The 10860-nt window shown below is 52.9% G+C and overlaps 1 protein-coding gene across 1 annotated transcript; it reads left to right on the top strand.

The window, feature by feature from the left end:
• Positions 1-2602: 2602 nt before the first annotated feature.
• Positions 2603-8670, top strand: NKX1-1 (NK1 homeobox 1). Its single transcript, XM_065062944.1, has 2 exons — positions 2603-3018; positions 6898-8670. The coding sequence occupies exons 1-2, from the start codon at positions 2667-2669 to the stop codon at positions 7698-7700; spliced, it is 1155 nt and encodes a 384-aa protein (XP_064919016.1). The 5' UTR covers positions 2603-2666; the 3' UTR covers positions 7701-8670.
• The last annotated feature ends 2190 nt before the right edge of the window (positions 8671-10860 follow it).

Genomic DNA, 10860 nt, shown 5'->3' with positions numbered 1-10860 from the left:
GCCCGATCACGGGAGAGATATTACATGTCACAACTCATCTAGGGCCCCATAATCAGCGCTAACTTTCTGGTGAACAGATAACCAGAGATGGCAGATGGATGGAGATTGCACAAATGAGGCTCTAATTGACAATCAATTGTGATTAGGAGCAATAGAACATCTTTATAACACTCGCTTTAAACCGCCAACAAACAAAAGCGCCGGGCGGGCTGGGGGTTCCGTTGGGATGGGGCCCGGCTGTGCCTCCCCAGCATACCCGCTGCCCCCCAGTTCTGCCCCCCGCCAGGGGGGTTGTGTCTATCGGTGCCCATGGGGCCGGTGGTGCCTGCGAACACGTCGGGGTGAAATAGAGGCGCCTCTGTGATCCCTGGGGATGCGGCTCCTACCCCTCCAAACACCCAGCGCAAGCCCGGGAATTTGTGCTAATTTAGCCGCTCTGGATCCTGCTCTCTTGGGGACTGTTCCTGCTCGGGCAACCGGGCACAGAGATTTAACTAGAATTAAGATTTTATTTTTCCTAAAATGTACTCACTCGGGAATAAAAATAATCCCTTCCGCCGCCATCCCCCCCAAAACCGCGTTCTCTCCGAAAAATGTACAAGTGCATGTGACTACCACAGCAAAACTGATAAAGCCAAATCACTGGCATCTACCTGAACTACTATCTACTTTTCATAAATAATATCGCAGAACCGAGGGCGAGGGGAAAATTAGCCGAAAGAAAATAAGAGATGGGAGGCACGAGCGGAGGTGGAGGGAAGAGGAGCTGCTAAAAACCAAACAAGCAAACAAACAGACGGGTGTTTGTGCAAGTGTGTGCACATGCAGATTAAAACTTCGCTCTCGCTCTGTGTTCGTGGCAGCCCCGTCAGTAAGGTCAGGAAAAGGGGGAGAGGTAATTACCTACCCGTGATCGGAGATTATACATACCATTTCAACCCAGGAGGTGATTTATAATTTAAAGATAAAGCATAATAAAGTCATAAAAGGGAAAGGACACTGTTGTGGTGTCTGATTAAAATCTAAGGGCTGGTGTATAATATATGAGCGGGGGCTGTTGTGGGCTCCCGCTCAGCGGGACTCCCCTGGGCCCAGCCCGCTGATGGACTAATCATGTCCAAGCCCTACCAAAATTACAAGCTGATTGTTTTACCCATTATTTCTCCCAACTTTTAATTTCTGCTTTCTAAAGGATCATTGCCCGCGGTAATTGCAAAGGACCTGTCCTTGTATGTGTCACCAGCCTCAAAGACAAAAAAAAATCTAATTTTCCTTTTATGCTTTCTCTACTTTCCTGCCCCCCCCCCCCTTTTTTTTTCCTGGCAGCTAATTCAAACTGAGTAGCGACTGCAGCGTCCAAAACAAGAATGAAATTGATATGATCGGCGCACACACAGCTATACACGGAAGGGAAGGAAATTAGGTAGGGAAAGAAACTCGGGGTTTATAATTCACAGATAACTTTTATTCTTATCCCTTAATTTTCCATAATTAAAACCACTTTTAATAAGAGAGTATTTTTTTTTTAAGTGGAGGTTAGGTCTGGTTATTGCTTTATTCCTGCATAGGAGGGAACAGACCTTTTCTCGCAGTTACTCAGAATTTATTGATCGTCGTGTTTTGTCTTGTGCCGTTTAAACGTAATAATTTTCTTCCAGCACTTGCCTGGCACTTACATTTGATATTTAATTTTAATTAATTAGCTAAGGGAGAGAGAGAGGAGGGTGTGTGCGTGTGGCAGCGTGATTCCGCAAACACAAGCCCCGCTCCAACCACTAAACCTCCGTCCATAATTTTCTCCTTTTGTTCTAATTTAATAAAACCAGCAGGGACGGGAAACAGGTGCTGGGGGCTGACACCTCTGAGCCCACACACACACATAATCCCCTTTTGATCATCTAACTCCACTGTTAGGGATGGGAGACCTTAAGTTCCCATTTTCTGTTTATAATATCTTCTTTATATTGATCCCGCAATTATTTAAAAGAAAGCGTCATCTCCTCCCACTTCTCCAAATAAGGCTATTTAGATGCTTTCCAGATGAGTGGAGGTGTGCTGAAACAGAGCTGACAGCCAAGTATATCACAGCCAGCACCATCCTTCATTCGCTCTCTCCCTCTCTGCCCCCCTCCCCCCGGCACACACTTTCACCGTCTCTCTCCTCCAGTGATGAAGATTACAGACTATTACGGGCAAGGGATTAATTTGTAGCCAATTACAATCCAGTGCTAAATATGAATGCATAAATACGAGACAGCCTCGCCTCTGCGTCTATGTGTGCGAGAGAGGGAGAGGGGGGACAGGAGAGCCTGGGCAGCCTGGTGAGGATGATGAGAAAGAAGAAGGAGCAGCTGAGTGGAGGCTCTGAGCCCAGCATCACCCTGTGACACCCGGAGGCTCCCGGCGGCCGGACCCAGCGCAGCCCCGGGGAGCTGAAGGCAGCGGCTCGTCCTGAGCCGGAGCGGGGGCCGGGGAGGAGTTTCCAGCTCAACTTCGCCGGAGGAGGGGGTGTGGGGGGAGAGCAAAAAGAGGGGGGGGGGGGGGGGAAGTTGCAACCGAGAGGGGCTCTGCAAAGAGTCATGAATGTGAGCAGAGACAAGGTCGGTGACATCTCCATCCCGGCGGTGACAGCCTCCCCAGCCGCCGCTGGCATCGGCGGGGAAGGGATGGAGAGCCACGGGGAGCAGCGGCTCTCGGCCGGCGGCGACCTGCCGCTCTTCTCCTGCCCTGGAAACAGGGACAGGCCAGGGGACAACCAGAGCAACACCCCCGGACAAGAGGGGCCAGTGGCCGCGCTGCCCATGGTGCACAGAACCACCTCCTTCTCCGTGCTCGACATCCTGGACCCTAACAAATTCAACAGCAAAAGGCGGCAGTGCGGGCTCTTGTACAAATCGGTGGGGACCGAGTTCACGCTGGGGACGGAGGACAAGCCCGATGACTCAGGGACGGAGCTGCCCGAGCAAAAGGCTCTGGCTGAAGATTTCGACACGTGCAAGAAGTCCGCAGACCTGATCAGTAAGTAGGTTTGGGTGCTCGGAGCACCCCTGGGATGGGGGGGGTCTGCACCCAGATCCCCGAGGAAGGAGGCTTGCATGCTTTTAAAGACCATCCTTCCCCCGCTGGCAGCCTCGGGAGCCGGGGCGCTGGGGGCAGGCGGCTGTCGGGGAAGTGCAAACGCTCCCCGCGTTGCTGCTGCTGGGTGTAAAGAGGTGGAAAAGTGTGTTGGGGTTCAACAGAGAGGAGGGACAGGTCGAGGCTGGTGGCTGCTCCGGCGAGCCCGGTGGGGAACACCCCGGGCTCTTTAACGAGCACCCCCGCAGCGGCAGGATAGGGCCCGGGGGTGCCGGGATCCCGCCATCCTGTTCCCCGCTCCGGGAACAGACACCCCTGGCTGTGAGCTCCGGCTCAAACAAACTCGCAAGCGGCTCCTAGAGCTGAGGCTTCAGAGGGCCGGAGCTCCGGGATCTGAAACCTGTATGTGCCCACACGGATCCTCGCCTCGGTGGTGGCATTTATGACTTTTATGTATCTTCTCACCAGGCTCCAGACCCGCTCTCCCCATCTCTTTCCCCCCCCCGCCTCAGCCTCCTGCCCGTTGCTCTGGGCGACAGATTCAATTTTCTCTCTCCCCTTGGCTTTTTTTAGGACAAATCAGACTAATTGTGACAAAATGCTGGTTATCTCTGGAAAAACAATTAAATTCCTTCGATTACATTTAAGGTAAAATGTGCTTAGCAGCGTAAAGAGGCTGGATAATGGGGGAAATCGCCCCAGAGTGGCATGTAGGACTGCCTGGATCGATATCCTATTATCGAATTGTGCATATCTCTTTCAAGCACCTTGCAAACTCTTCCCTAACATCTAAATTATAGGGTCAAAATTCGGATAATTACTCGATTAAAACCTATTACACTTATTAGGGCTCGCTATTGATCGGGAATTGCGTTCGACCCAAGCTGTAGATTGCTTTTTCTTTCTGGGTCCGAATATCCCAACTTTCTCACCTCTAAACATCGCGACTCTGGCGAGAGAGGAGCGTTCCCGGGAAAAGACAGTAGTTGTGAAAAATATCTATAGCTATTCGGTGTCCTGAGGGGGAGAGAAGGGGCTGCGAGTGACGGGGGATAAACTTCTATGATAGAGAATAAGAATTTCTCTACGGCTGGGGAGGGAGAGGAGGACTCGGAGCTTTCTAGTTCCTCCATAGCATGACTCTTTCAATTAAAATTAGTCAGCGAAAGGAGTCTGGAATCTGCTCCAGCCCGAGCTTTTTGCAACAACAGATGTATTTTTTAATCTCTAAAGCAAAAGCGGGAACGAGGCGTTAATAGAATTCGAAAGATATTTTTTAAAGCCGCATGTAGCGGGGGGGGGGGGGGGGGTGTAATTATTCGTCTAAACTCATCTGACTTTTGTCATATTAAATAGATCTGGGCCATCAGAAAGACTGACGAGGTCAGCCTACCGCTAATCTCACACTTTTATCTCCAGACAAGGAGAGAAATGCAGCACTAGCACTTCTCTAAAAATGAATGTATTGGGAAGCATCGCGGAGGGGCGAGGGCTTCGCCTGCTGACAAGTTTCCCGGGCACTCCTCACGTATAGTTCTTCGGTCCTACCGCCTTAATTTAATGTAAAGCGGTGACAGTCACGAATTGATTTGGGACTGCTCGAAAACAACGAAATTTAATTCCTCTATTTCCCTCTTGTAATTAACATTAGCTCAATCAGTCGTTTAATTTGGAAGAATTGTTCCAAAAAGCAGCTCTGGACAGCAAAGTACCAATACCCGGAAAATGCAAAGGCTTTCTGATAAAAAAGGGAGAAAATAGTGCTTGTCACACACCACTCGCAAAACTCATGTAATGCTAAAAATAACACTTAAAACTCCATGTTAAATTAATATTTAACACCTTCCAGAAACAAAACCGCAAGCCCGGTGTCAGTGTCCATCGCCAAATGCATTCGGGCTGCATTTTTCTGTTTAAAGAAAATTTTGGTTGAGCTGCGACTGGGATTTCCTAGAGTTTACTGGAAAAAAAACAAGCTCTAAAATACGCACTGCACCTTCTCTGGCCAGCATGGGTGAAAGCGATGGGTGCTGGCGTTGCGCTCTGTCCCCAGATCTGCTCCGCAGTTGTAGCTACCCGCACTTTTAAATGAATTCTTGTTGCAGAAATTACCCGCTGCGATTTGTAACAGGTTCTACAGGTTGCAGGACGCTCCTCTGCACCCAGACTGTCGGCTTGGGGAAAAACCAGCCGTGCTCAGCTGTGTAATGCGGCGATCCCGCGGGTTTGCTGCTCTCCGGCTGGAACAGGGAGCTGGAAAGGGCTTGTAATGAACCCCGAGATATAAAGGGATAATTTCCGTGTGAAAAGGATTGCAATAAACTTTTCTGCCCCTTTTTCTCCTAGCGAGGCAGCCGTATCTGACATTAGCCGAAATCAGCTCGTTGCAAAATCCACACGTTTTAAATAACAGCCCAAATCTTATTTACGGGCTTTAGGGTGTCCAGCGTTAGCATACGGACCAAGTTTGAGATGCAATAGCGTGTTCAGTTAATTGAGGATTAAAACCAACGAAAGTACGCACGGGATATGTTTGATAGATGAGCGACTCACTTTCTATTTGCATATACCGGTTAACCAAGCTGAAGGATCCCTTGATCAGGGGGTTCCCGGAGCTGCACCCCCGGTGCAGGTGCGAGTGGAGGGAAGTTGGAGAGTGTGGGAAAGCACCGTCTAAAAACGATGCTATTTCTGGGCCTCTGTCTCCAAACCGCCCCGCGGTGCTTCCCTCAATCCCTGTCCCGGCGGTGAGAGACAGTGGAGAGCATTTGCCCCCCCGGTTTCCCACGAGGGGTCCGAGCCCCAGGCCGGGCTCAGGAGGAACCGGCCTTCTGGAAAATGCCGTTTGCTTTCAGGGTTCATAATGACAGAACCGTCAGCAGAAGTCCAATAGCCTTAAATATCGGATAATTACCCTGTTCTCCGATGGAGACCCGGTAATTGGAGCGTAATATAAACCCAAATAAATTAAATGACCGTTAACTAGTTTGTACATTACACAAAATGAGTTTAATTAAGTTTGTATCTGCTCCGCTAATCAATACAAGTATTTACTCCACTTTAATACTTCCATCTCAGGAAGTGACAAGAGGTCAAACCAGGCCGAGAAAGGGTTAAAAGTGCCAGAGCAAAAACGAGCAGATCTCCCATCGATGCGGAGATTTCCGTCACTACAACTGCTAATAGCGATGGGACATCTGTGCTGTCCGCTTCCTGAACACGGCTGGGCCGGACCCGGCAGGGAGTGTGGGGGTTTGTCCCCTCGGCCCTGCGGGGGACACGGGGACCCCCTTTTGCTTTCCCAAAGGCCTTTCCGGCCGCTGAGTGTTTTGTGGGGAGTGGGGGGGTATCCCCTGCCCTGTCCACTTCTCGAAGATGGGCAGCTCGGAAAGGGCAGCGCTGGCAAAGCCTCCCCGGGCCGGACAGCCGTTTCCCGGCCCGAGCGCTCCAGCCCCCGCAGCGGCTTCGGAGGCGGCTCCGAGCCCCGTCCCGGCCGCTTCTGAACAACTTTATCCTTTCACTCCCCCCCGGCACAGGGCAGCCGGAGGAGCACTCGGGAGGCTCGGACCAGCCGCGACCCCACGGAAGGCCCTCGGGGAGCCGGGCAGGGCGGCCCCGCTTCCCGAGCACCCCCGTCCCAGCGGCAGCGGGCATCCCAGGCGGTTGGATCCGCCCCACGGCGGGGCAGAGCGCCACGGGGACAGTTTCCCTTCGCTGCCCTCACCCCGGGAGGCCGCAACGGAGAGGGCCGGGTTGGGGACCGGGCGGGGGAGCTGGGTCCGGCGGCGGCGAGGCCTAACGGCTGCTGTCGGTTTTCCGCAGAGGACGGCGAGCTCTACAAGCCCGAGGAGTGCGACCTCGACTACAGCAGCCGGCCGAGCCGCAGCCCCGACAGCGAGCTGCCGGACGACGAGGAGCTGTGCAGCGAGGAGAGCAGCAGCGGCAGCACCACCAGCTCGGCGGCGCCCGGCGAGCCCGACCCCGGCCACCTCCACGCCGAGCCGGGCGAGGCGGGCGGTGTCCCACCCCCGCCGCCACCGCCACCGCCCCCGCCGCCTCCCCAGCAGCAGCCGCCGGCGGCTCCGGTCGCCGGGCAGCAGAGCCAGCAGGCCAAGCCCAAGAGGAAGCGGACGGGCTCGGACTCCAAGTCGGGCAAGCCCCGGCGGGCTCGGACAGCTTTCACCTACGAGCAGCTGGTGGCGCTGGAGAACAAGTTCAAGTCCACCCGGTACCTGTCGGTCTGCGAGCGCCTCAACCTGGCGCTCTCCCTCAGCCTCACCGAGACGCAGGTGAAGATCTGGTTCCAGAACCGCCGCACCAAGTGGAAGAAGCAGAACCCGGGGGCCGACACCAGCGCTCCCACCGGCGGGGGCGGCGGGGGTAGCGGGGCGGGGGGCGGGCTGGGCGGCGGGGCGCTGCCGGGGGGGCTCAGCCCCCTCAGCCACTCGCCCCCCATGGGGAACCCGCTCTCCATGCACGGCCCCGGCAGCTATGCCGGACACCCCGCGGGCGGGCTGGTCTGCGCCGCCCAGCTGCCCTTCCTGCCCAGCCCCGCCGTCCTCTCGCCCTTCGTCCTGGGCTCGCAGACTTACGGCGCTCCGGCTTTCTACACCCCGCACCTATAAGCCCGACGCTCGTTCCTCCTCCTCCTCATCCCCCGGCCCCTTCCCGCTGCTCCCCGCCGTCCCTGAAGGGCCGCCCGGCTGGGCGCTTGGGGGACCGGTCACCGTGCGGCTTTTCCGTCCCCCCCATACCCAAACTGTGAAACCAACAACCGCCTGGCAGCGGCCCCGGGAGGGGAAGGGGCGGCCAAAGGATCCCTCGGCCCCACCGACCCCACGGCGGCTCCACCGCCCATGATCGTTTCTACGACCCTTTTTATACGCGACGTGTCCGGACTGAGCTTCTGCGGGGACGAGGAAAACCTCTCTCCCCCTTGTACATACAAGTAGATGTAAATCATCGTTACCGGTATTTTTATTTTCACTGTCCCTCATTGCTATGTGGGTTTGATTATTCTATCTTTTTTTTTTTTTTTTTTGCTTCGTTTTTATTCTGGTCTGGCCACTCTTAAAAGACTTGTAAAAATATTATGTACCCATTTGACTCTCAGGGTAAAACAGAGAACTATCGGTTCTGTCCCTCGACATCGCTGAGGCAACGACGCGCCACTCCCTCCCGTGACCTCACGGTGACCACGGTCATTTTTTATTACGTCACAGTTCGACGAAACGCGAACGTGGACGAGCCGCCGCGGACACGCGGGGAAGGGGCGGCGGGGGCGGCTGCTGGGGCGCGGGGTTGTGGTTTTTTCACGTTAATCATTTCTGTATATTTCTGGTTGTTACAAAAAAAAAAAAAAAGGTTTTAACTTTATAATTAATGTATAAGGTATGGGAGCAATGAGCAAGAGATGATATAGAAAGCACTTTGTTTGCTAAACACTTTAAATCAATCAATAAACTTTAAGAAAACGGCGTTTTGCCGTGGTGGCGAGTCCCTGCTTTTCGGCTGAATGTTTGTGAGACGAGGTTCGTCTGGAAACCGCCTGGCTCAGGAGACCTTCGGAGGGGTGTTTTGCATCATCCTTTTTTCGTTTCGTTTACTGTGAGAGCGTATTTCTTATACGCAAATAAACTTTATTCTTCTTGTGCGAGAAAGGGAATTTCCTTTCATATTTCCCTTGTTTGCATCTTCTTAATTGGATTTGCCGATTGGTGTTGTGCAATATTGAGATTTTTTTTTCTTTCTCTCGTAAAGAATCCGAGATGTCTCCTGTGTTTCCGCACATGGGGAGTCTCTTATTTTGGAACTGTGCAAATTTTATAAATCTGCTGTCTCATTCGGATTCGCTACTAAAAAGAAAAGACTAACCTTACCATAGCCTTTCCGATTATTAAACTACTATATGTTATAATCTATTCTATTTTTAGTTAATTGCAAATAAGAAGCCTATAACGGCTGCGACCATCCCGAACTGGCCACCGCTATAACAGCAGCTTCTCACCCGATGCCCTAAAGACACTTTTCATCCCGTCTCCACACTCCCTGCGAGACCCCAAATGTCACGCGGGGAAGAGCTCTCTCTGCCCACTAGTGTTTGGTTTAATTTTGGTTTTGTTTGGCGTTTTGTTTTGTTTCGGGGGGCGGGTGGTTTTGTGGCGGGTTGGTATGTTTGTGGGTTTTGGTTTATTGTTCGTTTTGGTTTTAGCCCAGAAACTTGACGGCTGCCTTCCCAGCGGGGATTGTAAGAAAGCAGCGTTTTACGGAGAGATTTTGGGGAGCAAAAAAAGAGGGGATGAGCACTGCTCATCCCCCCCGCTCCAAATTGCTGCCCGGGCTCCGCTCCCCCCTCGGCTAGTTCTTCCTGCTTCCCCTCCCCGGGCTCCCCCGCCTGGGGCACATCTGGCAGCCGCCGTGGAAACAAATAAAAGGTTTCAGCCCCCCCGTGGAAATAAAACGTGCCCGGGCGGGTGGTGTTCCAGCAAGGGGAGCCGGCTGCGCGCTGCAGCCCCCGTGGGTTCCGTTCCACGGGTGGGTGCTGGGGCACGGCAGCCTGTGGGCAGCCCCGGGGAGGATGCGGGCACGCCAGCTCTGCTCGGGTAATCACCTCCCCTCACTCAGAACGGTGCAAGAGGTAGAAGTCTCGGAGCAGACCCATTTGCACTTGTAGAAATCGGAACTTCGACGATAAAAGATGTTCTGAAGTAAATTTTCGGGGAAAACATTACAAACGGTGCTTGGAGTACAGCTCCTCCCAGCAGGAGAAAAACAGGTACACTGGGAAATGGATATTCAGGAGACTTGTCCGCACTGTAAAACTAACCTGTTGCTGACCAGGTTTGAGCCAGCACTACTAGTAGCTGAACTGTTAGCTCAGATAAGACAGGACTCAGCTTAATTAAGAGATAACTCAAACCCTGTCTGCTCTCTGGGAGCTTCAAACAATTCCCCCAGGTGGAAAATAATTCAGCTCCGACAGGCTCAGAGTTTTGGAGTAGCTGATTTTCCTACTCCAGGTCAGTTAGCATCCCGACAGGGAAACCTGCTCCTGTGAGTATCACTACTCACAGCTGTTGGCTGAAGGAGTGAGATTCCTGGTCATTAAACTCGATCTAACAAGGTTTCTCACATTTTAGAGCAGTGCTGCAAACAGGTATCTTTCTCAGTGTAGTTCAGGAAGTTATTGCTGATTCTTGCTTGAATGCCTCATCCAGAGGTCTGATCTCACAGAATCACAGAATGTCAGGGATTGGAAGGGACCTCAAAAAGCTCATCCAGTCCAATCCCCCTGCTGGAGCAGGAACACCCAGATGAGGTTACACAGGAAGGTGTCCAGGCAGGTTTGAATGTCTGCAGAGAAGGAGACTCCACAACCTCCCTGGGCAGCCTGTTCAGGCTCTGTCACCCTCACTGAGAAGTTTCTTCTCAAATTTAAGTGGAACCTCTTGTGTTGCAGTTTGTACCCATTACCCCTTGTCCTATCATTGGTTGTCACCGAGAAGAGCCTGGCTCCATCCTCCTGACACTCACCCTTTATATATTTATAAACATTAACGAGGTCACCCCTCAGTCTCCTCTTCTCCAGCTCCAGAGCCCCAGCTCCCTCAGCCTTTCCTCACATGGGAGATGCTCCACTCCCTTCAGCATCTTTGTTGCCCTGCGCTGGACTCTCTCCAGCAGTTCCCTGTCCTGCTGGAACTGAGGGGCCCAGAACTGCAGAGCCTCAGCTCTGGTGCTTTTCTTCTCCGATGTGCAGACCAGCACGTTGTCTCTTCAAGTGTC

The sequence above is a fragment of the Columba livia genome, chromosome 4, assembly GCF_036013475.1.
Source record: "Columba livia isolate bColLiv1 breed racing homer chromosome 4, bColLiv1.pat.W.v2, whole genome shotgun sequence".
NCBI lineage: Eukaryota > Metazoa > Chordata > Aves > Columbiformes > Columbidae > Columba > Columba livia.
This window is presented reverse-complemented; position numbering and strand designations above follow the sequence as displayed.

What these genes read in the sequence shown, in the direction of transcription:
- NKX1-1 (XM_065062944.1), top strand. Translation starts at nt 2,667, where the DNA reads ATGGAGAGCCACGGGGAGCAGCGGCTCTCGGCCGGCGGCGACCTGCCG. An exon ending in GAAGTCCGCAGACCTGATCA is followed by an intron (nt 3,019 to 6,897) that starts GTAAGTAGGTTT and finishes GGTTTTCCGCAG; the next exon opens with AGGACGGCGAGCTCTACAAG.